This window comes from Entelurus aequoreus, linkage group LG01, assembly GCF_033978785.1.
Source record: "Entelurus aequoreus isolate RoL-2023_Sb linkage group LG01, RoL_Eaeq_v1.1, whole genome shotgun sequence".
Taxonomy (NCBI): Eukaryota; Metazoa; Chordata; class Actinopteri; order Syngnathiformes; family Syngnathidae; genus Entelurus; species Entelurus aequoreus.
In genome coordinates, this window is record NC_084731.1 from 67,409,146 (window position 1) to 67,436,722 (window position 27,577).

General features: G+C 40.7%; 1 protein-coding gene across 1 annotated transcript in view; it reads left to right on the plus strand.

Moving 5' to 3' along the window:
• Positions 1-2,462: 2,462 nt before the first annotated feature.
• Positions 2,463-27,577, plus strand: part of srpk1b (SRSF protein kinase 1b) — a 78,929-nt gene continuing 53,814 nt past the window's right edge. Inside the window, exons 1-2 of the mRNA XM_062056846.1 lie at positions 2,463-2,663; positions 4,298-4,352. Of these exons, the coding sequence (XP_061912830.1) occupies positions 2,651-2,663; positions 4,298-4,352 (68 nt within the window). The 5' untranslated portion in view covers positions 2,463-2,650. The remainder of the gene's footprint in view (positions 2,664-4,297; positions 4,353-27,577) is intronic.

A 27,577-nucleotide genomic window follows, 5' to 3' on the forward strand; every position in this document is an offset into this window, starting at 1 on the left:
TGTCCGGCTCCAGTTGTCTTTATTGGAAAGGATAACAATGTTGCTGAAGAGTATTTTCACACAATGTCAATCGAGTCGCGCCATGTTTGCCAACATTATTGTGGGTTATTTTATTTTAGGACTTCCTATTCAAACCATAGTCCCATTGGCAAATGTGTTGTACGTTTTCATATGTAATATTGTCATTATTTGTGGTATTTTTGTTCTGTCTTTGATAAATGCCAGAACCACATTTGTCATTTATCTGAATATTATAGAAGGGCACATGTTTACGGGAAAATGGGTTTACTTCATGCTGAAACCTTATTCTTGTACATTAGTATATTGATCTGATTAGGATATTAATCTTGTTTATAAGTCCACATTTAATTTGGGTATTGGTTATTGGCTTCGATGTTTTTTGTACTCTGGTTATAATATAGCTACCTGTAAAATACCACTCTGACAAAAATAAAGGCTACTATTTTTCAAACTGGTCAAGTTCTCCATTACGTTGTGGTGCATTTACAGTAGTCCAATTAGGTTGTAATCTCTATTATTGGACCTGGCGTGTGCTTGCATTGTCTTCCATGTTCCAAAGAAATGCATGTTGGGTTCATTGGAAACCCTAAATCAGTGATTCTCAAACTTTTTTCACCAAGTACCAAAAACATGACCAACACTGAAATGCAGTGGCGTAGTAGGCTTAAGTATTCATTAAAAACATTTTATTTAGCAAATATACGTCATATTTTATGCTCCTGTACAGTTTGAACAGTAACACTGTTTAAATATAGAAAAATAAAACACTCTTGACTCTGGTGCACCACTAAATGGAGACCACCGTTTTGCAATCACTGTTTTAAATAGAAATTTGCTGAATGGGTGAAAGTAGTCCACAAATACAGTACATGTTACCAGAAATACACAATTATCTTCACTATTTTGGCCATATTTGTGTTTATCATTTACTTTCAACAAGACGCAGCTATGTGAGCAAGTGTTCATCCCGCATTTAAATGGAAAATATTCCATTATTTTCCGCATATAATTCCATGATGCAAGCTCTCAAACTACAACAACGCATACATCAGGGGTGTCAAACTCATTTTAGATGGGGGGCGACATGGAGAAAAATCTACTCCCAAGTGGGGCGGACTGGTAAAATCACGGCACGATAACTTAAAAATAAAGACGACTTCAGATTATTTTCTTTGTTTAAAAATAGAACAAGCACATTCTGAAATTGTACAAATCATAATGTTGTTGGGTTATTTTTACTATTAACCTGTTGCGGTTAATAGTATATATACTTTATTTGTCGTTTTTTAGATTTTCTGAATAAGTTATGTGATAATGTTCATCGGTCAACTCATTGTTGTTCATTTTTAATCTATCAAGATAAAACAATATCAAAATAAAATTACAGGATGTTATTTATGTAGATTGATCATTTTCCTCAACTGATGTACTAACGTGGTTTATTTTGTACATATGTAGCATCATCTACAAAGATACAAAGAATTGCTATTGCGACATCCAGTGGACACATTTAGAACAGCAGTTTCTTTCATTCCAAAATGTCAGGTTCATTTTTATACTTAGCGGGCCAGATAAAACCTGTTGGCGTGACTGACCCGGCCGGCCCACGGGACGTACGTTTGACACCCCTGGCATAAGCGACTAAAATTATGAGGTGACAGTAGTTTTGTTACAGGTGTATTTGTAGCCGTGTGGGAAGGACCTAACCCTTTTAATTATCACTCAAACTGCTATGTCAGCAAACAAAGTGGATGTAGGTAAACATGTAGTATGGCAGTCCAATTATTCAAACATGTTTCATGCAAACCGTTGATCATTTGGAGCCATAGCGCTTCATGACGTTTTGCTATTTCCAAGGCTTCCTGAACGCAACATTGTGTCTGACGGCCGCAGCAGACTACTGCTATTTTTATGATGTTATGGTATTTCCAAGGCTTCCTGAACACAACATTGTCTCTGACGGCCGCAGCAGACTTCTGCTATTTTCATGACGTTTGGGTATTTCCAAGGCTTCCTGAACGCAACATTGTCTCTGACGGCCGCAGCAGACTTCTACTTTTTGGTATTTCCAAGGCTTCCCGAATGCAACATTGTCTCTGACGGGCGCAGAAGACTTCTGCTATTTTCATGACGTTTTAGTATTTCCAAGGCTTACCTGAACGCAACATTGTCTCTGGCGGCCGCAGCAGACTTCTGCTATTTTCATGACGTTTTGGTATTTGGTATGTCCAAGGCTTCCTGAATGCAACATTGTCTCTGACGGGCGCAGAAGACTTCTGCTATTTTCATGACGTTTGGGTATTTCCAATGCTTCCTGAATGCAACATTGTGTCTGACGGCCGCAGCAGACGTCTGCTGTTTGGTATTTCCAAGGCTTCCTGAATGCAACATTGTCTCTGACCGCCGCAGCAGACTTCTGCTATTTTCATGACGTTGTGGTATGTCCAAGGCTTCCTGAACGCAACATTGTCTCTGACGGCTTCCTTAATGCAACATTGTCTCTGACGGCCGCAGCAGACTTCTGCTATTTTCATGACGTTTTGGTATGTCCAAGGCTTCCTGAACGCAACAGTGTATTTGCTATTTCCGACATTCCTTGACCGCATCTCTTCTACGGTGTTTGGCCGCCATGGAAAGAAAAGGTAGGCTCGTACGACTTGGAGTGTCTTAGTACGTCACGCTGCCGATGTTGTTGAACTTATCCCGCGGGCAGACTGCGTTAGATGTGTTTTGTTTCACGGAACGCTGAAGGCCAGGCACAAGCTAAAAAGAAATGAAAAGTGGACCATGTGTACGTTAGCATCCATGCTAGCTTTAGCCGTGAGAGCACAACTCAAAGTTTCCAACATGAATTCATCGTCTGGAACTTGACTTAACTTAACTTAAGTTGACTCACTACACGCAGGCTGAGCTCACGTTGATGACACAAAGTGGAGGAACTTTCACGCCAACTTAGCGAATAAAGCTGCTGCTGCATTGTTGGTACGGGGGCTTAAATGTTAGTCTGCTCTTGAATGGGATTGTGCTTAAAAGGCTGGCATTTGAATGTTGTCTTTTCAATGTTTGAAAAGTGCTTGGAAATGTTGATCATATTTCTCGGCAGTCTGACTCAATAGGCTAATTATAAATGGAAAAATCCATCCATCCATTTTCTACCGCTTGTCCCTTTTGGGGTCGCGGGGGGTGCTGGAGCCTGTCTCAGCTGCATTCGGGCGGAAGGCGGTGTACACCCTGGACAAGTCGCCAGCTCATCGCAGGGCCAACACAGCATGTTGTCGTTTTAATGAACATTGTGGATGAAAAATGCCAAATACAAGCCTGCTGCAAAGTATGCAAAAAGGAAATCCAACATGGTTTCATGTATTTTCTGCTCTATTATTTTGGTTGTCTACTTAACTACCTCAGTGAAAGCAAACAAGTTACATTTTGTCCTCTTGGTTAATTGCATTGAACTGGTTACATTATTGGACTTGTTTGTACTGTGAAGGTCATGTAATTTATCATTTGTAACCTTTTTCACAACTTGGAGCTGAATGATGTAGTTTTTACACAACACGGTTGTATGCATTTCTTGCTCTATTATTTTCCTTGTCTACTTAACTTGTCTGACTACCTCAGTGAAAGCAAAAAAAAGTTAACTTTTGTCTTTTTGTTACTTTCTTATCATAGCCACAGTTATAAGGCTAGATATGCTTAATGAAAGGTGACTGAGGTGTTGTGAAACAAACACAATATTTTCCTTTAATTTATTATCCTAATATTAATGTGGAACAGTTTTGTTAATACATGAGTGAAATTGAGTGCATTTATATCACATTATGCAGTTTACAAGCACAAATATGCTGTGAATCAATCGTGCTGTTCCATGTCACTGAGTGCTGGAAGTAAGAAAAACAAGACAAATGGAGACAGGTTTGCAAACAGCAATGACATTGAATAGTCACACTGCTTCATGTTCCATGTCCCATTCAGTTGATAACTGCTGCTTCAATGTTAGGCTTAGCTTTTAGCAGATGTTCCCTATTTTTCCTCCAGACAGCATTTGGTGACCTCAAACAACAAGGCTATGGATTGATTCACACTGGTTTTCGCCTTTTGAAGGCTACTGGGAAAAACTGGAAAATTGATCTTAAAAGTCCTGAAAAAATGCTTGAATTTGGCCATGAAAAAGGTGTACGAACCCTGCTGCTAGCTACTGCTGCTTTTTTACACCTTGCACATGTCCTTCAGTTTTCTTTATACCTGATGTTTTGTAAGTCTTCTTTCTACTCGCCAGTACTCGCCATGCAGGCCAGGAAGAAAAGGACAAAGCAGCGCAAACCTGGCAGAAAGTAAGGAGAAAGTCTTGTTTTCATTTGTCAAAGCATTCAACAGATACACGGAAATGTTGTTCGATACCAACATGTCACAATACTGAGGCCACAGTACGATATTGTTGCAGTATTGTCACAGAAAAGATGGCTTGGAAAAAATCAAGTGCTACTTAAGTTACGAATAAACCCTTACAAAACTTTATTTTCTTTCCATGCAGGGGCTCCAAAAGCATGCATGTGTGTATATACAAGTATATGATAACTGTACATGTGTGTATATACAAGTATATGATAACTGTACAAGCATATGATATACATGTGTGTGTATATACAAGTATATGATATACTGTACATCTGTGTATGTACAAGTATATGATATACATGTGTTTATATACAAGTAAATGATATACATGTGTGTGTGTATATACAAGTATATGATATACATGTGTGTATATACAAGTATATGATATACATGTGTGTATATACAAGTATATGATATACATGTGTGTATATACAAGTATATGATGTACATGTGTGTGTATACAAGTATATGATATACATGTGTGTGTATATACAAGTATATGATATACATGTGTGTGTATATTAGAGATGCGCGGTTTGCGGACACGTCCGCGGATTATCGGGCGGATGCATGACGAAAAAAATAGATTTTAAATAGATTCGGGCGGGTGGCGGTTGAACCAATTCGGAAATATATATACATAGTTAAATGTTGTTACCCACATACGAAAAACGAGCAGCACTCTTTGAAACAGGCAATTATTCATCAGGCACTGCTGCAGCTGTCACGCCTAATTTCTTCCCCCCTACAAAGACCTCCCCACCCCCCATTTACTTCCGGGGCTGCGTCCAATAAAGTCACAAAGTTGCCGGGGGTCCTTAACCGGCACGCGACTGTCCTGTTTCGCGCCTGTACAAAAAAAACAATAATTGATTTCTTCAGATTCCAGCAGCTGTCAAAGACGAAGTATCCTTCCAGCGACGGGCAGTCAAAGCCGAAGTGCTATCGATCGCTGTCAATGACGTAAGAGGAAACATGACATGGGGGGGGGGGGGGGTTTGTAGGGGGAAGAAATTTGGCGTGACACACCACAACACAACAGCAGAAGAAGAAAAAAATAAAGAGATGGCAACGCCGGCAGCAAACATGGTACGCGACAAACTAAAAAAGGGAATCTTAAAGACCAGGGAAAAAAAAAACAATAATAGTCAACACTTTCTTAATGGAAATGACAATAATATTATAATAATGATAAATAATATTATCACGGATTAATATCTCTTAGCCTCTAATGCGTGGCCAAGAGATTAATGCGTGGCACGCATTGAATGTCTCTGCTGCATTGGATCAGTCTCCTTTCTTTAACAGGCAAAAGCTTTCTAACCTCACTAATGCCTTGCATCGTCTATATTAGATATATAACAACGGGTGGGTGGCGGGCGGTTGTGGTTTTGATAAAATGTTAGTTCGGGTGGATGTGGGGTGGATGACGACTTTTGTGATGCGGATGAAATAATTGCCTATCCGCGCATCTCTAGTGTATATACAAGTATATGATACACTGTACATGTGTGTATGTACAAGTATATGATATATATGTGTGTATATACAAGTATATGATATACATGTGTGTGTATATACAAGTATGATGTCCATGTGTATATACAAATATATGATATACTGTACATGTGTGTATATACAAGTATATGATATACTGTACATGTGTTATATACAAGTATATGATATACATGTGTGTGTATATACAAGTATATGACATACCTGTGTAGGGTTGGGTATCGTTTGAATTCGAACGATTCCGATTCCGATTCTTTGTTTCGAGTCCGATTCCTGACGATTCTCGTTTCCGATTCTTCTTGTACCATGCCGGGATCAATGTGGTTGACAGGTAGTCCCTGGAAGGTGGTATGTATTTTGGGTTGAGAGTTTTCACCATATCCCTGCAAACATAAACAAACATGTAATGTTGCTGTTACTGTTTAGCCTAGTATCAATTAGCTTAGCTCTAACGTTATTGCTTAAAGGCCTACTGAAATGAATTTTTTTTATTTAAACGGGAATAGCAGATCCATTCTATGTGTCATACTTGATCATTTCGCGATATTGCCATATTTTTGCTGAAAGGATTTAGTAGAGAAAATCGACGATAAAGTTCGCAACTTTTGCTCGCTGATAAAAAAAGCCTTGCCTGTACCGGAAGTAGCGTGACGTCACAGGAGCTAGTATTCCTCACAATTCCCCATTATTTACAATGGAGCGAGAGAGATTCGGACCGAGAAAGTGACGATTACCCCATTAATTTGAGCGAGGATGAAAGATTCGTAGATGAGGAACGTTACAGTGAAGGACTGGAGAGGCAGTGATGGACGTATCTTTTTTCGCTCTGACCGTAACTGAGGTACAAGCTGGCTCATTGGATTCCACACTCTCTCCTTTTTCTATTGTGGATCACGGATTTGTATTTTAAACCACCTCGGGTACTATATCCTCTTGAAAATGAGAGTCGAGCACGCGAAATGGACATTTAAAGTGACTTTTATCTCCACGACAATACATCGGTGACACACTTAGCTACTGAGCTAACGTGATTGCATCGTTCTCAAATGAAGATAGAAACAAAAGAAATAAACCCCTGACTGGAAGGATAGACAGAAGATCAACAATACTATTAAACCATGTACATGTAACTACACGGTTAAAAATTCTCAGCCTGGTAAGGCTTAACAATGCTGTTGCTAACGACGCTAAGGCTAATTTAGCAACTTAGCAACCGGACCTCACAAAACTATGATAAAAACATTAGCGCTCCACCTACGCCAGCCAGCCTTCATCTTCCCATCAACAGCCGTGCTCACCTGCGTTCCAGCGATTGACGGCGCGACGAAGGACTTCATTCGTGGGTTTGGCGGCAAGCATCGGCTAGGCGTAGTAAGTAGTCCTTGTTATGTTGCTGTAAGTATTGTACTTAGCCACTAATACACCGATCGATCCCACCTACAACGTTCTTCTTTGCAGCCTCCATTGTTCATTAAATAAATTGCAAAAGATTCACCAACACAGATGTCCAGAATACTGTGGAATTTTGTCGAAGAAAACAAGAGGTTTCTGTATCGGGTTCGATGGGGTCCAACCACTTCTGTGGATTTTGTGACGTCACGCGCATAAATCATATCCAAAGGAGTTTTTCAACCGGAAGTGTGGCGGGAATTTTAAAATTGCACTTTATAAGTTAACCCGGCCGTATTGGCATGTGTTTCAATGTTAAGATTTCATCATTGATATATATAAACTATCAGACTGCGTGCTCGGTAGTAGTGGCTTTCAGTATGCCTTTAACTAACCTAAATGTTGGAGATTCCACCTCTGAAAAGGGATGCAGTCTTTTGACTACGTGTGCAGTGACCTTTCTGTGGCACTCTTCCGTCTGTGGCACCGACATCTTCCCCATTGCCGCTACGGTGAACGGAGTACGCTGAGCACATCGTGGAGCCTGGCTAGCAGGTTGTAAATTGTCTATGAAAAAATATGCGGGCTAATTTGTTAGCTGCCTCAACGTTGGCGCAAAACACATTATTTATTGCATATATATTGTTTTACTTACCGGATTCGGACTGCAGTGCAGTCACCGAGGTGCCAGGCTGGGCGTCGGAGGAAGAGGCAGAGGAGGACGGTCGGCGCAGCGCGTCGAAGATGGGACACGCATTTATTTGTACTCCATGAAATCGGAGGTGCTTCATCATGTTCGACGTGCACCCTCCTAAGCACGAAACAGTCCTGTCGCACGTGTTACATTTCGCCGATATTTCATTTTTTTTAGTAAAATAAAGCCACACTTTCGACCGCCGACGCCCGCTATCCATGCTTGACTGACTCGCTCGGCTACATAGGCTCAGCTATGCTAACACTTCCGGCGGTGGGCGCTTCTTCGTTGGTGTTCAGCGGCTTCTTCTTCCGGTCGGCGGACTTATTCTTTTTTTCCGGTCGGCGGACTGGGTATCGAAACTAGGAATCGAAATTTAAACTTTTGAACGATTCCGGGAGAATCGGAAAGTTAGTCCCGGTTCCAATCGATACTCGATACTCAATACCCAACCCTAATGTGTGTGTATATACAAGTATATGATATACATGTGTGTGTATATACAAGTATATGATATACATGTGTGTGTATATACAAGTATATGATATACATGTGTGTGTATATACAAGTATATGATATACATGTGTGTATGTACAAGTATATGATATACATGTGTGTGTTTATACAAGTATATGATGTACATGTGTGTGTATGTACAAGTATATGATATACATGTGTGTGTTTATACAAGTATATGATGTACATGTGTGTGTATATACAAGTATATGATATACATGTGTGTGTATATACAAGTATATGATATACATGTGTGTGTATATACAAGTATATGATATACATGTGTGTGTGTATATACAAGTATATGATATACATGTGTGTGTGTATATACAAGTATATGATATACATGTGTGTGTGTATATACAAGTATATGATATACATGTGTGTGTATACAAGTATATGATATACATGTGTGTGTATACAAGTATATGATATACATGTGTGTGTATATACAAGTATATGATATACATGTGTGTGTATATACAAGTATATGATATACATGTGTGTGTATATACAAGTATATGATATACATGTGTGTGTATATAAAAGTATATGATATACATGTGTGTGTATATAAAAGTATATGATTTACATGTGTGTGTATACAAGTATATGATATACATGTGTGTGTGTATACAAGTATATGATATACATGTGTGTGTATATACAAGTATATGATATACATGTGTGTGTATATACAAGTATATGATATACATGTGTGTGTATATACAAGTATATGATATACACTACCGTTCAAAAGTTAGGGGTCACCCAAACAATTTTGTGGAATAGCCTTCATTTCTAAGAACAAGAATAGACTGTCGAGTTTCAGATGAAAGTTCTCTTTTTCTGGCCATTTTGAGTGTTTAATTGACCCCACAAATGTGATGCTCCAGAAACTCAATCTGCTCAAAGGAAGGTCAGTTTTGTAGCTTCTGTAACGAGCTAAACTGTTTTCAGATGTGTGAACATGATTGCACAAGGGTTTTCTAATCATCAATTAGCCTTCTGAGCCAATGAGCAAACACATTGTACCATTAGAACACTGGAGTGATAGTTGCTGGAAATGGGCCTCTATACACCTATGTAGATATTGCACCAAAAACCAGACATTTGCAGCTATAATAGTCATTTACCACATTAGCAATGTATAGAGTTTATTTCTTTAAAGTTAAGACTACCGTAATTTCCGGACTATAAGCCGCACCTGACTATAAGCCGCACCAGCTAAATTTAGGGGAAAATACAGATTGCTCCATATATAAGCCGCACCCGACTATAAGCCGCAGGGTTTTGATGTGTAATTACCGTAGTATATAGGGGTTCCTGCTACCACGGAGGGGATTGTCGGGACAGAGATGACTGTTTGGGAACGCAAAGCGTCCCATTTATTAACAATAAATCTTTCAATCATTCAACCAAACTTTCACATCTTTGACATGGCGAACAGCATTCATGCAGAGTACAAATAATACAACGGTGCAAAGTAATACAAAGGGCTCGCCTGTACGTTATCAAAATAACCAGCCTACCGGTATATGAAAAGTCAGTCTTTAATCATTGTGTCATCGTCTTCCTCCTGTGTACTAAAACCACCGAAATCCTCTTCGTCGGTGTCGGAGAAGAACAGGCCGTATATAAGCCGCACCGTTGTATAAGCCGCAGGGACCAGAACGAGGGGAAAAAGTAGCGGCTTATAGTCCGGAAATTACGGTAGTTTAAAGTTATCTTCAATGAAAAGTACAGTGCTTTTCCTTAAAAAATAAGGACATTTCAATGTGACCCCAAACTTTTGAACGGTAGTGTACATGTGTGTATATACAAGTATATGATATACGTATGTGTATATACAAGTATATGGTATACGTCTGTGTGTGTGTGTATACAAGTATATGGTATACGTCTGTGTGTGTGTGTATACAAGTATATGATATACGTGTGTGTATACAAGTATATGATATACGTGTGTGTATACAAGTATATAATATACGTGTATGTATACAAGTATATGATATACGTGTGTGTGTATACAAGTATATGATATACGTGTGTGTGTATACAAGTATATGATATACGTGTGTGTGTACACAAGTATATGATATACGTGTGTGTGTGTATACAAGTATATGATATACGTGTGTGTGTACACAAGTATATGATATACGTGTGTGTGTACACAAGTATATGATATACGTGTGTGTGTATACAAGTATATGATATACGTGTGTGTGTATACAAGTATATGATATACGTGTGTGTGTACACAAGTATATGATATACGTGTGTTTGTACACAAGTATATGATATACGTGTGTGTGTACACAAGTATATGATATACGTGTGTGTGTATACAAGTATGGTATACTTGTGTGTATACAAGTATGATATACGTGTGTGTATACAAGTATGATATACGTGTGTGTATACAAGTATATGGTATACGTGTGTGTGTGTATATGATATGTGTGTGTAGATACAAGTATATGGTATATGTGTGTGTAGATACAAGTATATGATATACGTGTGTGTGTATACAATAGGGGTGTAACGGTACGTGTATTTGTATTGAACCGTTTCGGTTCGGGGGTGTACCGAACAAGTAAAGCTAAAGTCTTAACAAGCTGCTCCGCTCCGTTCTGCTTGTCTCTGTCAGTATACAGCACCCAGCGTTGTCCCACCCACACAATCTTACACACAGAGCGGTAACAGCCAATCAGCAGTGCGTATTCAGAGCGGTAACAGCCAATCAGCAGTGCGTTTTCAGAGCGCATGGAGTCAGAGCGCCAGCGTCGTCATAAGCAGGTAGTTGTTTAGCAGGTAAGCATAATGTAGCGGACTCTCAGTACAGTAACCGCTTGGTTTACATTCTTAAGAAAAAATCATATTTCTTGTATAAATGTATAAATCTACTCCATTAAATAATGTTTTTCATGATGGCTTTTACATTTGCCTCTAAATCAGGAGTGTCAAACTCATTTTAGATTAGAGGCTGCATGGAGGAAAATCTACTCCCATTCGGGCCGCACTGGAAAAATCATGGCATTAAAACTCAAAGATAAAGACAACTAGAGATTGTTTTCTTTGTCTTACTTTTGCCTAAAATAGAACAAGTATATTCTTAGAATGTACATATTACAGAAAATCCTCTTGACAAAACACTTGGTGCAGTTTAATAAAACACCATGAAAAACACAATGAACTTACGACTTTGTCTCTGTATTTACAAAGCCATTATACTGTAAGCACTTCCTGTTTAGCATTCTCATGTTTAAAGACGTGTTTGGAAAAGAACCCAGGCGTTTCCTCAAACCGCCGCATTGGTGACATCCACAACTGCCACAACACATTCATTCATCATCATCATTCAAAAATTACAATTATGATATAAACAAAACAATTATCAAAATGACATCATAGCTGAAATCAAGGTAACATAACCACAAACTTTAAGATTTAAGCATAAAATAAAATAGAACAACAAATGTAAAAACACACATTTTTACAATGGATTTCCGGGTGCACATTGTGCATTCAACCAATTGCAAGCGCTGCATGGAACTCTAGCTAAAAAGATGATGGTCATGTTGACTTAAGTCATTGCATCTTACTGTTTCATTATTTTATCCGTTGAGTAGATAATTTACAATGAAAAAAGTGGGCCGTACGTTTGACACCCCTGCACTAGACCTTTCCAAATAAGACTAAATCTGCACTGATACAGGTTAGTAAACAGTAGCCTGATGGGGCTTAGACCATGGCCTGAAACCAGGAAGTGCCCAGATGTGCCTCTCGGTCACAAGATTGCAACCCACCTATAGTCGCATTAGAGTGTGCATGGATACTGGAACGTCACATGTAGGTGTGAATGTATTATTTGCTACAATAAAGATGACGTCAACCAAAAGTAGAGTAGTAGTTGAGTGGGCCAATCTGGTGCGTTAACCAAAATACGGATGGGACTATTGACTATTTTGATAGTCAACCAATCAAACAGAAACAGACTTTGCTTTTTCAAACTGTTAATAATGCTAAAGGGATTTGGGATCCTGCAGTGAAACCCAAAGGTATTTTGGGAGGTCACTTAAACATTCGAAGCCTAGTACCCAAGTGTGATGAAATCAGATTATTACTGTCCGAGTCTAATCTTGATTTTCTATGCATTAGTGAAATGTGGCTGCATGATAACATTTTAACCAGCATAATCAGTGTTACGGGATATAAATGTTTTAGAAGGGACCGAACTGTGGGAAGGGGAGGTGGCGTACTGATATATGTCAAGCACTCACTTAATGCAAAGGAAATTCCCCTGACTGCTGATATATCTACTGAATGTTTATGTATTAATGTCACACTATCACAAAACATGCAATTCAATGTATTGGTGGTATACAGCCCTCCATCTGCATGCGTTGTAACGCTATGCGAAGACTTAGATGTACTGTTTAAGAATTACAGTGAAGTACTTGTCTTCGGAGACTTCAACTTAAACTGGCTAGACCAGGGGTCGGCAACCTTTACCACTCAAAGAGCCATTTTGGCAAGTTTCACAAATTAAAGAAAATAATGGGAGCCACAAAAAAAAATTTAAAATTTAAAATGAAAAACACCGCATAGAAAGCTTAAATGCTTTGTGCTATGTTAACCAGGGGTCTCAGACACACGCACCGGCACGCACTTTAATGTGGAAATTTGATGTTAGTGCGGCCCGCAAGTTTTGAATGAATGGCGCTTGATAGCGTCATATTTGCCAACCCTCTCATTTTTTCCGGGAGACTCCCGAATATCAGGGCGTGATGGCACTGCTTTTGGCGCCCTCTACAGCCTGCCCAAACAGTGTACCTGCTGGACCACATGTAGAATGCAGTTTCAGCTTGCTCACGTAAGTGACAGCAAGGCGTACTAGGTCAGCAGCCACACATCTTACACTGACGGTAGCCTTATAAAACAACTTTAACACTGTTACGTTACAAATATGCGCCACACTTTGAACCCACACCAAAAAAGAATGACAAACACATTTCGGGAGAACATCTGCACTGTAACACAACATAAACACAACACAACCAATACCCAGAATCCCATGCAGCCCTAACTCTTCCGCTCAACCAACGCACGGAGGGGGGGGTTGATGTGTGGGGGGATTTGGTGGTAGCGGGGGTGTATAATGTAGACCGGAAGAGTGAGGGCTGCATGGGATTCTGGGTATTGGTTGTGTTGTGTTTATGTTGTGTTACGATGCGGATGTTCTCCAGAAATGTGTTTTTCATTCTTTTTTGGTGTGGGTTCACAGTGTGGCGCATATTTGTAACGTAACTATGTTAAAGTTGTTTGATACGGCTACCGTCAGTGTAAGCTGTGTGGTTGATGACTAAGTATGCTTTGCTGTCTCCTGTGTGTGCAAGTAAAAGCTACATACAACATGTGGCCGAGCTGGCACGCTGTTTGTAAATGCTATAGAGAACAATTACTGCAGTGCAATTAGGGCACGCCCTTGATTTAGTAATTAGAGTGAAAATAGGATTTTATTTACCCTGGGAGTTATCTAGGAGAGGCACTGAGATCCATAAGTCTCCTGGGAAAATCGGGGGGGTCGGCAAGTATGCAGCTGAGCCGCATCAGAGTGGTCAAAGAGCCGCGGGTTGCCGACCCCTGGGCTAGACAAACACTGCAGAAAAAAAATTAAAAGACCTCACATCTAAACATGACTTTAGTCAGAAGATAAAAACCCCCACACGTATTACTAAAAACACTCAGACACTAATTGATTTAATCTTCACAAACAAGCCTGACAGAATCGTAAAAACGTACAATCTAGTCAACGGCTTGTCAGATCATAACCTGACATTAGCTGCAAGAAAACTCACAAAGAAACGTAAGACGAGGTTTAAAAGTCAAGATCAGAAAAGTTTTAAACTTGAGATCCCTCGCCAATCAATAACTGCAGTTGAAAACAAATTAAAGGGTATTAATTGGGACGAGCTCCAACAACATGACCAACCAAGTACACGCCTGTTGAAATCAGCTAATGTCTACTATCGGACGCATTATTGATAAATTTATTAGAAAGCAAAAAAAATCCCACAGAAAATTTCAGTTACCATGGATTAATGATGATATCCGGAAATTAATGAAAAAGAGAGATTATGCCTTAAAAACTTTTATCAAAACTCGTAGTGACACCGATTTGAAAATATTTAAAGGCTTGCGTAATCAAGTAGTTAAACAGCTCAGAATGTCCCAATCAAACTATTACATCCACATGCTATTAGAGGCCAAAGGAAATGGCAAAATGATCTGGAAACTACTACATAGCCTATTAAACCCAGAGGGTAACACCACCCAAATGGTAAATGGTAAATGGGTTATACTTGTAAAGCGCTTTTCTACCTTCAAGGTACTCAAAGCGCTTTGACACCATTTCCACATTCACCCATTCACATTCACACACTGATGGTGGGAGCTGCCATGCAAGGTACTAACCACGACCCATCAGGAGCAAGGGTGAAGTGTCTTGCTCAAGGACACAACGGACGTGACTAGGTTGGTAGAAGGTGGGGATCGAACCAGGAACCCTCAGGTTGCTGGCACAGCCACTCTCCCAACTTCGCCACGCCAAAATTACTGGTTGTACACAAGTCTCAAATGAGTTCAATAAATTCTTTATTGAATCTGTCAAAAAACTTTCCTCGGGTTTCCCTTGTATGATTAATGATGACCAAACAGCAGACATACTTGATGAACAAGACAGCTCATTTCAGCTCAAGGAGGTTGGTCAGACAACTGTTCTAAATGCCATACATCAGTGGTCCGCAACCACGGGCATCGATTGGTACCACAATAAATAAAAAATATTTTAATTTTAATTTTTTATTAAATCAACATAAAAAACACAAGATACACTTACAATTAGTGCACCAACCCAAAAAACCTCCCTCCCCCATTTACAATCATTCACACTCATTCGCACAAAAGGGTTGTTTCTTTCTGTTATTAATATTTCTGGTTCCTACATTATATATCAATATAGATCAATACAGTCTGCAGGGATACAGTCCGTAAGCACGCATGATTGTATTTTTTAATGAAAAAATAAAATAAAATAATTTTATTTTAATTTTTATTTTTTTATCCTTCCCCCCCATCTATCCCCCCGCCCCGCCCCCGCACCCCCGGTCCGTGGGACTAATTTTCAAGCGTTGACTGGTCCGCAGTTACAAAAAGGTTGGGGACCACTGCCATACATGACCTAAACACCACATACTCAAAGGATATTTATAACTTAGACACAGCTTTTCTTAAAAAATATAGCGGCATCCTTATACAGCCTCTTACCCATCTTATTGAAGGCCTACTGAAAGCCACTACTACCGACCACGCAGTCTGATAGTTTATATATCAATGATGAAATCTTAACATTGAAACACATGCCAATACGGCCGGGTTAACTTATAAAGTGCAATTTTAAAATTCCCGCCACACTTCCGGTTGAAAAACTCCTTTGGATATGATTTATGCGCGTGACGTCATAAAATGCACGGAAGTGTTTGGGCCCTATTGGACACAATACACAAAGCTCTGTTTTCTTCGACAAAATTCCACAGTATTCTGGACATCTGTGTTGGTGAATCTTTTGCAATTTGTTTAATGAACAATGGAGGCTGCAAATAAGAACGTTGTAGGTGGGATCGATCGGTGTCTTAGCGGCTAAGTACAATACTTACAGCAACACAACAAGGACTACTTACCCTGATAGAAGACGCCTAGCTGATGCTTGCCGCCAAACCCACAGATGAAGTCCTTCGTCGCGCCGTTGATCGCTGGAACGCAGGTGAGCACGGCTGTTGATGGGAAGATGAGGGCTGGCTGGCGTAGGTGGAGCGCTAATGTTTTATCATAGTTCTGTGAGTTCCGGCTGCTAAGTTGCTAAATTAGCCTTAGCGTCGTTAGCAACAGCATTGTTAAGCCTTACCAGGCTGAGAATTTTTAACCGTGTAGTTACATGTACATGGTTTAATAGTATTTTTGCTCTTCTGTCTATCCTTCCAGTCAGTTTTTTATTTATTTTGTTTCTATCTTCATTTGAGAACGATGCTAGCACGTTAGCTCAGTAGCTAAGTGTGTCACAGATGTATTGTCTTGGAGATAAAAGTCACTTTAAATGTCCATTTCGTGTGCTCGACTCTCATTTTCAAGAGGATATAGTATCCGAGGTGGTTTAAAATACAAATCCGTGATACACAATAGAAAAAAGGGAGAGTACATAGTTCTGTGAGTTCCGGTTGCTAAGTTGCTAAATTAGCCTTAGTGTCGTTAGCAACAGCATTGTCAAGCCTTACCAGGCTGAGAATTTTTAACCGTGTAGTTACATGTACATGGTTTAATAGTATTTTTGCTCTTCTGTCTATCCTTCCAGTCAGGGGTTTATTTATTTTGTTTCTATCTTCATTTGAGAACGATGCTAGCACGTTAGCTCAGTAGCTAAGTGTGTCACCGATGTATTGTCTTGGAGATAAAAGTCACTTTAAATGTCCATTTCGCGTGCTCGACTCATTTGCAAGAGGATATAGTATCCGAGGTGGTTTAAAATACAAATCCGTGATACACAATAGAAAAAGGAGAGAGTACATAGTTCTGTGAGTTCCGGTTGCTAAGGTGCTAAATTAGCCTTAGTGTCGTTAGCAACAGCATTGTTAAGCCTTACCAGGCTGAGAATTTTTAACCGTGTAGTTACATGTACATGGTTTAATAGTATTTTTGCTCTTCTGTCTATCCTTCCAGTCAGGGGTTTATTTATTTTGTTTCTATCTTCATTTGAGAACGATGCTAGCACGTTAGCTCAGTAGCTAAGTGTGTCACCGATGTATTGTCTTGGAGATAAAAGTCACTTTAAATGTCCATTTCGCGTGCTCGACTCTCATTTTCAAGAGGATATAGTATCTGAGGTGGTTTAAAATACAAATCTGTGATTTACAATAGAAAAAGGAGAGAGTGTGGAATCCAATGAGCCAGCTTGTACCTAAGTTACGGTCAGAGCGAAAAAAGATACTTCCATCACTGCCTCTCAAGTCCTTCACTGTAACGTTCCTCATCTACGAATCTTTCATCCTCGCTCAAATTAATGGGGTAATCGTCCGAATCTCTCTCGCTCCATTGTAAACAATGGGGAATTGTGAGGAATACTAGCTCCTGTGACGTCACGCTACTTCCGGTACAGGCAAGGCTTTTTTTATCAGCGAGCAAAAGTTGCGAACTTTATCGTCGATTTTCTCTACTAAATCCTTTCAGCAAAAATATGGCAATATCGCGAGATGATCAAGTATGACACATAGAATGGATCTGCTATTCCCGTTTAAATAAAAAAAACTCATTTCAGTAGGCCTTTAATATTACCATTAAAACTGGGCAATTCCCAGATGAATGGAAAACTGCACAGGTAATACCACTTTTAAAATCTGGTGATGCTGGAATGACATCTAACTATAGACCTATCAGCCTTCTTCCAGTTTTATCTAAAGTCCTGGAGAAGATTGTTTCGGAACAACTAATGCACCACCTTGAGACAAATCACTATTTGAATCCCCTGCAATTCGGATTCAGACGTAATCATTCTACAGAATCTGCCACTTGTTTTTTAACTGAAAAGATCAAATATTCTCTTGACAAAGAACAGGTGGTCGGTGCAGTATTTCTAGATTTTAAAAAAGCATTTGATACAGTCAGTCATGACATTTTAATTTCAAAACTAACTAAATTCAACTTATCCAAACAGTCATTGTCCTGGTTTGAGTCATATTTAAAGGGCCGTGAACAATGTGTCACCATTAATAATGTGAGATCTTCATTCCGCAAAATTGAAACAGGAATACCTCAGGGTAGTGTCTTGGGACCGATACTATTCAGTCTATACATCAATGACCTACCAGATGTATGCACAGATATAGATTTACAAGCAGAATGGCGCAAGCTTGACGATCACCTGAGAGGGGTACTGGAACATTCCCTGCGAGGGACGGTTGAGCGTAAACTAACCTCGCTGAGTAACATCATTTATGAGGAGTGCAGAGAGAGGTTCGGAGAGAGCGCGACCCAGCGAGCCACAGCCCAGAGGCACAAAGGACGGAGGGAGAGGGACATCAAGGGGCCCATAACCCACAGGCGCCAGTTGCGTAAGAGGTGGAGGAAAGCAGCTGCGGAGGAAAAAGAAGGCCTCAAAGTGCTATGGGTTGATCTCAAGCAGCGTCGGGCAGAGAGACTCAGAAGGCGCCGGAAACGAAAGGAGAAGGAAAGAAAAGACTTCTTCAAGGATCCTTTCCGGTTTGCCCGTCAGCTCCTGGACGAAAAGCGAAGTGGCAAGCTATCCATCGCGAAAGAGGATCTGGAACAACACATCAAGGACCAGTATACGGATGCAGCCAAAGATACACCACTTGGCTCACCAGGCCATGTGCCGCGTCCAGACCCCCCACAGACCCCTTTCGACACTTCCCCACCTAGGCTGAGCGAGATTAAAGAAGTCCTTAAAAAGCCAGATCAGCCTCTGCACCAGGACCAAACGGTCTTCCTTACAAGGTGTATAAAAACTGTCCGCAAGTGACCACAATCTTGTGGAAGCTCATGAGTGTTGTGTGGAAGAAGCAATCCATTCCAGCGGAGTGGCAAGTAATGCTGCAGCTAACGATTATTTTTCTATCGATTAATCTGTAGATTATTTTTTCGATTAATCGGTTAATCTATAGATTATTTTTTACGATTAATCTATAGATTATTTTTCCTTTTACCGATTATTTTTTTATTCAAAATGAAGATGAAAAAATAAATGTAGGCCCGTTTTTTCAAAAGGCATGGCTTTTATTTACAAAAAAAAGAAGTATGGCCACTCAGTCAACATTGACAACAACATGACTAAATATTCTGTAACAATGTAAACATTTAAAACTTTTAACATTTAACAAAATTAAAAGTAGCTTATTTGCTTTTTAATGTGCAAATATAAAAGTCAACATCCAGTGCAAATCTTAATATTCTGCAATAGTATAAGGATTTCAAAAGTAAAAGTATTGCTTATTTTGCTTTAAAATGTGCAAAAATAAAGATAAACATCCAATACAAAAAAGTGCAAAACGAAATATTCTGTAACAACAGTGTAAACATTTCAACAAAAGTGAAAGTATTGCTTATTTGCTAAAATGTGCAAAAATAAAGATAAACATCCAATACAAAAAAGTGCCAATCTATATATTCTGGAGCACTGTAAACATTAAGTATTGCTTTTAAAATGTGCAAAATAAACATCCAGTCCAACACAGTACACAATAACCAATTCTACTCATTCCAGTGAGTGACTAACAGTTGTAATGAAGAAAGGTTAGCATGTGTACATGCTCTGGTTCTTTTCTTGTTTACAATATTCCCTGCAGCTGAAAATAGGCGCTCAGAAGGGGTCGATGTGGCTGGAACTGAGAGCTAATTAGCCTTCACCTCAAGCCAGGACTGCGAGTGAGCTGAGCTGCAGTTTATATTTCTAGAAGGTCAACGGGCTCATAGTGATGTTACTAGTAGTTGACTGGGAGGTATTTATTATCATTTGGGGAGAGTCCACTGCCTGATGCTCACCTGCTAAACACCTATCTGCTCCACGCTGAAGCGCTGACGACATGCGCTCTGAATACACACTGCTGATTGGCTGATAATGCTTCGTGTGTACCAATCAGATGGTTGTGTGGGTGGGACAATGCTGCGTGTGTACCAATCAGATGGTTGTGTGGGTGGGACAATGATGCGTGCTGAGACAGAGGCAGAGGAGCGAAGCAGCTTGTTAAGACTTTAGCAGCTAAAGTTAGCTTTAGCTTAGAAACTTGTTCGGTACACCCCCGTGCCGAACCGAAAGCCCTGTACCGAAACGGTTCAATACAAAACACGTACCGTTACACCCCTAGCAGATACAAATGACACATTCATGTTTTTGTGTAATGATGACAACGTATGCTCGCGCGGACGATTGACTAGTTGATGGTTTTCTTTTCAAATGTTCATTCATAGCCGTTGTGCTGCTATGATAGGCCATTTCCGCTCGACACAGTGTGCATACAACAACATTATTAGGCCGTGTATTGAAATACTCCCACACTTTTGACCACTTTTGGCATGCTTTTCCCCCCTCGCTCGCACCGCTCGCATCGTCTGCTTTGATCGTCTGCTTTGCGGTCCGCCATGACGGTAGTGTGATGTAAATATGCGACGCGTCGACGCACAAAAACGGCGTCAACGTATTTACGTAACCGATGACGTCGACTACGTCGACGCGTCGTTTCAGCCTTAGTGGCAAGAGGCAGTTGGAATATTCATCCCCAAGGAGCAAAATTCCACCAACATCAGCCAGTTCAGGACAATTGCTTTACTGAACGTGGAGGGAAAAGTATTTTTTTCTGTCCTGGCAAAAAGGATATCCAGCTTCCTCAGCAACAACTGCTACATCGATACAAGCTGTCAAAAAGCCGGACTGCCAGGCTTTCCGGGGTGCATAGAGCATGCATCCGTGATATGGGATCAGACACAACGTGCCAAAATAGAGAGGAGCAACCTCCACGTGGTATGGCTCGACCTGGCAAATGCCTATGGCTCAGTACCACACAAGCTGGTTGAGTTTGCCCTGAATTTCTTCCACGTTCCTGTGTGTGTCAGTAACATCATAGCCAAGTATTTCAACAACCTACACATGTGCTTCTCAGTAGATGACTACATGACAGGATGGCAGCGGTTGGAAGTGGTAATTGCCATGGGCTGCTCCATATCACCAATCCTATTTGTGGCTGCATTTGAAGTGTTACTCATTGGAGCAAGGCAAATGGTCAAAGGCCTGAAAACACCATCAGGAGGAAGACTCCCCGCTCTGAGAGGTTTCATGGATGATGTGACAAGCATCCTACAGACAGCCCCATGCACAGCACGACTCCTCAAGCGTTTCGACGAACTGACCGTCTGGGCGAGGATGAAGATAAAGCCCGCTAAGTCCAGGAGGTGAGAAGATTCCACTCCTGGCAGAGCAGCCCATCCGAAGCCTCGGGAGGGAGTATACAGCAGAGCTCTCGGACAGGTAGATGGGGAAGGTGGTCCAGAAACAACTAAAAGAGGGGCTCGCAAGGATCGACGGCAGCCAACTTCCTGGGAAGCTGAAGGTTTGGTGTTACCACTTCACACTTTTCCACCGCGTAATGTGGCCGCTGAAAGTAGCCGAAATTCCATCTTCTCAGGCCAGCAAGATGGACAGCATCGCCAACGGTTATATCAGGAAGTGGCTGGGCCTCCCCCGCTGTTTCTCGGACACAGGTCTTTTTGGCAAGAACATTCTGCAACTTCCTCTGAAGTCAATCAATCTGGGTTACAGGCAGGAGAAGACTCGCCTTGTACTGGAGTTGAGGGAATCAAGAGACGAAGCTGTGAAGAGTGCAGCGGTGACTGTCCGCACTGGACGAAAGTGGAAGGCCCAGGTGGAAATGGACCAAGCTGTCTCGAGGCTGAAATACAAAGAGATTCTGGGAAGAGTCCAAGTCAGCCGGGCAGGACTGGGATGGGGGCAACCAGTCCAGTTCTGGTCCAAAGCCACGAGACAGCAGAGGAAGGCCATGGTGGTGGAAGATGTCACACAAGTGGCGCAAGACCAGTATTGGATCAAGGCCGTATCCCAGGGAAAACAGGGGGCATGGACTCGCTGGGAGGATACCATCCAAAGAGTCATAACCTGGGCCGACATCTGGCGAACTCCTCAATCTCGGCTCAGCTTCCTCGTGAGAGCAGCGTATGACACCCTGCCATGCCCTCGAAACCTCGCCCAGTGGTTCGGAAGCGAGGGCAAGTGCTCCCTGTGCAGCAAAGACAATGCACGGCTCAAACATATCCTTTCCGGTTGCAACGTCGCGCTGACGCAGGGGCGCTTCCGGTGGCGACACAATCAGGTGCTGAGGAAGTTGGCAGAGCTGTTGGAGAGATGCAGAGTCGGGGCAAACAACGCCACAGATCCCCATCGGCCAAACATTACTTTCATCAAACCAGGAGAGGTAGGACAGAAGACCAAGGCGGGAAGATCATCACTTCTGCTTACCCCTGGTAAGGGCTGGGAGATGCGCGTTGACCTGGATAAGCAGCTAGTCTTCCCAAATGAGGTAATACAGACAACGCTAAGACCAGACGTTGTGATGTGGTCCTCAGCTGCTAAGAAAGTCCTCATAATTGAACTAACCGTGCCATGGGAGGAGGGAATACCAGTAGCACATGAGTTCAAATGGTCAAAGTATAGCGACCTGGCAGAGGACTGCAAGGGGGGAGGCTGGTCTGCGTCCATTCACCCCGTGGAGATCGGATGCAGGGGCTTCGTAGGAGGTTCTGCGACCCGGCTCCTGCGCGCGGCGGGAATGACTGGTTCCAGCCTGAGGAGGGCCGTCAAGGAGTTGGCAGAGGAGGCAGAGAAGGCAAGTTTCTGGATGTGGCTAAGAAGGAGGGACAACACTTGGGGCTCAACACCCCATTGAGGTCAGTTGCAGGGAGTGGTGCGGGGAGACGTCCCCGCTTAGCCACTGCCCCCCCCACCGCGAGGTGTCCTGGCTTGGGGGCGAAACATCAGTGAACGGTGGCACCAGCTGACGACCCTGCAGCTGACCTCGAAGTGCACTGGAGGAGGTGCGACAGGCAGAGATGCCAAGCAGTTAGGTCTGTACTTATTAATTAATACAGATGTATGCGGATGACACAGTCGTATATACTGTACATCAGGTAAGACCTGTACTTTAGTTGCTGAGAAGTTCAATGCTAAATTAGACAAAATAGCATCTTGGCTGGCATCATCCTGTTTAACCCTAAACACTAAAAAGACTAACTCTGTCTGCTTCTCCATAAAAAAGCTACATCAAACAAACCTGAATATAAAAAATAATGAGGAGCTCATTGAACAAGTACCTTAAGTCAAATATTTGGGCATAATCATAGACTATCAGCTGAATTTTAAAAGTCACATTAAGAAAATGTGTATAACCCTGAAGGCAAACCTAGGCTGTTTTAAGATTATAAGACACTGCTTAACTCTCAGTTGTGCTTTTACTTTTATGAATTCAATGATTCTTTCACACATATCTTATGACTTAACTACATGGTCCCAGGCACACCAGTCATCAATCAAGACCATTGAGTGTCTTTATAACCGCGCCTTGAAAGTTCTAGACAAGAAGAGTATACAATATCATCATTGCCAAATTTTAATTTCAAGTTTTACCAATTTTATTTTGTTACACACAGTCAAACTGGTTTTTAAATGCTTGGATAACTCTGTTCCCCAATTGCTCTGCAAGGCAATTACAAGACTGCAAAGTGGTACCAGATCTACCACCCGAGCAATGTCAAAAGGCAACTGTTGCGTTCCATTCCGTAGAACATCTTTTGCCCAGACTGCCTTTTCAATAAAAGGACCACAAGTATGGAACTCTTTACCTGACACTTTGAAAAGTATACCTGTACTTGTCACTTTCAAAAAACAAACACAATTATGGCTAGTTGAGCAACAATCGTGTTCCCATGTTTAGTTTTTACTAATTTTTACTAATTGTTTTTTATCTAGTCTGCAATTTGTCTGTGTTGTTATTATTATTGGCTTTTATCTAGTTTGCACTTTGTCTGTATTATTTCTATTATCATTATTATCGACTCATCTTTGCCTTATTCTATTTTTCATTTTCCTATTTTAATGATGTTGGATCTGTGTTGTTGTTGTTTTTGGGGACAAGTGTTGTAAATTAGCTTTGGCTATAAACACTATGATGCATACATTGGATAACTGTTTCAGATGTCTATGTTTTTGTATCCGTCCCTATTTCAAATAAACCTCTTTAATAAAAAGATCATCTTAACTATTAGTCGAATAATTGGGTTGTAAAGCGTACACATATTCAGTAAGGGTGTAACGGTACACAAAAATCTCGGTTCGGTACGTACCTCGGTTTAGAGGTCACGGTTCGGTTAATTTTCGGTACAGTAAGAAAACAAAATATAAATTTTCTGGTTATTTATTTACCAAATTTGTAAACAATGGCTTTTATCCTTTTATCACTGGGTATACTAGTGCGCTACTTAATATGTCTGTGTGGGAACTCGCTCGGTCCACCTTCGTTCCGAACCGAACCCCCCCATACCAAAACGGTTCAATACAAATACACATACCGTTACACCCTTAATATTCAGTGGCTCTAATTTAGCCATCGACTTTTGAATTCAGCTTGAGATATTTTTACGCATTTGCGTACAAACAACAAAGATTACCTATTCATTCATAAGTATTTTTTAATACTGTAATTGTGCTGCTCATTCGGCTGTTACAAAAAACTACTAAACTTGTGTCCATTTAAAAGCAAGGACAAGCGAATGCTAAAAAAAAAATGTTTTTTTGAATGTAAAAAAAAAGGACGCATAAAATAGCAGCAATAACAACAAATGATAAAACACCAACACCGACTTGCTCGAAAAGGGTATTGTGATGATGTGTTTAAAAAATTGCACCCTGGTATGTTATTGATTATTAACTCCTGTCATTTTTAACAATCTAATAGACCAGGGTTGTGCTGAGACCAACATTTTGGTACCGATACCAAAATGTTTTTTGATACTTTTTAAGATATAGGGGACAACAAAAAAAGCCATTTTTGGCTTCATTTTAACAAAACAATCTTACGATGCGTTACAAATATGATTCTTTTTGCACTCAAAGAATAATTTTAGAAGATTAAAATAACAATTAAAAGGCATTAAACACATAGGGCTTTTCTTGTTGCACGTAAATACAACTTTACAATTTTATACACCGTATTTCCCGATTATAAGTCGCAGTTTTTTTCATAGTTTGGCCGGGGGTGCGATTTATACTCCGGAGCGACTTATGTGTGAAATTATTAACACATTACCGTAAAATGTCAAATAATATTATTTATCTCATTCCCGTTAGAGACGAGGCGAATGTCAGCAATCGTCACACACACGTCAGCAATCGTCACACACACGTCAACCAATAAAAATTTGGCGGGGGCGGGTCATGGCAGAAGTGCATTGTGCGTCATGGCAGAAGTGCATTGTGGGTCATGGGATGCTACCTGCTACTACGTCCGTAGCTATAAAAATGGATAATTTCAACATTGGCGGTAACTTATAAAAACTGAGAAGGGCTGTACAAAAATGGCACCGAAAAGGAAATCATATACTGCAGATTACAAGCTGGACGTAGTGAAATATGCAGCAGAAAACGGCAAGAGGAAGCGGCGCATACCTTTTGGAGTAGGCAGAGTTGTTTAGAAGCGACACAGAGGGAGAAGATTTCATCGGATTTAGCGAATAGGAGTGACAGATTGTTTGGTAAACGTATAGCATGTTCTATATGTTATAGTTATTTGAATGACTCTTACCATAATATGTTACGTTAACGTACCAGGCACGTTCTCAGTTGGTACTACACAGATAAGACATTCAGCAGGTAAAACACATTGTTAAAGATAAGACACACATTGTAGCAATTTTTTACAGAATTCAGTAATTTCACTTGAATTAGTTTGTGCTACGAGGGCGGTTTGACCTCCGCTAATATTTGGCATCAAGCCAAGCAGCTCAATGCGTGTTACGTATCTATATGTGCACAAACAAAGAAGTTAGTTAACTACATTACCTTTTAAACTCCTTGTGTAGGTCTGGCTGCTTGTTATTTAAATGTTTACCTAACACTAATAGCCACCTTTGGCAAGGCATGTTTTAAAGCACTGCTTGCAGAATGTGTTAGCCAAACTTTTAGACCCTTGTTAGTGGACAGTGCTACCTGGAATGGGCCGAACCAGCATGGTTAGCTCCAATTGTGGCGGTGTTGTTTCCTCGAGACGGGAGGTGGCACTTGTTCTTTTGGGGTCTAGGAGTAGACAGTCTTGTACCTGCGGTGTCAAAACAACTTATGGTTGATGTTGGTATCCAAGTACATTGAAAGTTATCTACATGCTGTGCTTTTAGGGTTGCTAGGTCACAGGTCGGTTGTTGTTGTTATGAACTGGACTCATAGTCAGGTCAAAGGTCAATAACGTCCAGGGGTTCCCCTAAACTGCCTGCGACGGTGGGGGCGTGGTTATGGGTGTGGTCACCATGATGTCGAGTATATTGCCATGACATGATTTTCTTTAAACAAGCTAAAAAAAAATGTATGCATACAATTAAAACAAATCTATTTTTATTCATTACTATTAACATATTTTTTTTTTATCGTTTTGACATATTTTGAATTGTTGCTGCTTTTTGTACTTTGTTGAGATTTTTTCAAGTGTTTCACAGACTTTTAATGTCTCTTTTTTTATTCAAAAACTTGCAACAAATCTAGCGTTTTCTTCTGGTATTATTATAAAATGCACTGGCGTTCAGAGACTTCTGGTCCTCGATGTCCCTGGCCAAAGAGGCCAGCTGCATGGAGCATCACGTCACACTCGCTTGGCGCTAGGGATGATGCTCAAAACCGGTTTTCCCGGTTGTTCGATAAGAAAAGAACCGAGTCCTCGAACTCAAATCCATTTTTGAGAACCGGTACCCGTTATCGAGACCACTATAGAAAAGAAAAAGAGTTGGTTCTTTATTTGAATCCCTGAGAACGAATCCCTTCCCACAAGAAATGCCCTGTGAGACGCAATGTTATGCCCATTTGATTGTAGACTCTTATTGACACCATGTGGCGATATGAAAATACTACGCGTCATTAGTTTGGGCACCGGGTTGGCGAGTCAGTTCAGTTCATAAGACAATTGAGAAGTAGACAAGTTGTGTTAGCTCCTACAAGCCTTGGAAAAGATAAGTCTGTAAGTAAACTGTTTAACTTGTTTATATAACTCAATATTAAGGTGGAAAGTGTTTCAATTTGATAGTAAGATGTCTATTGAAAAACAATTTTTGTGCACAGTTTCAATGGATGTTTTGAGGACTTAAAATGGCTGCCAGTCGTGTATTTCCACCATCGAAATAGTTTAAACACTCAGAAGTATTTGTTTGATG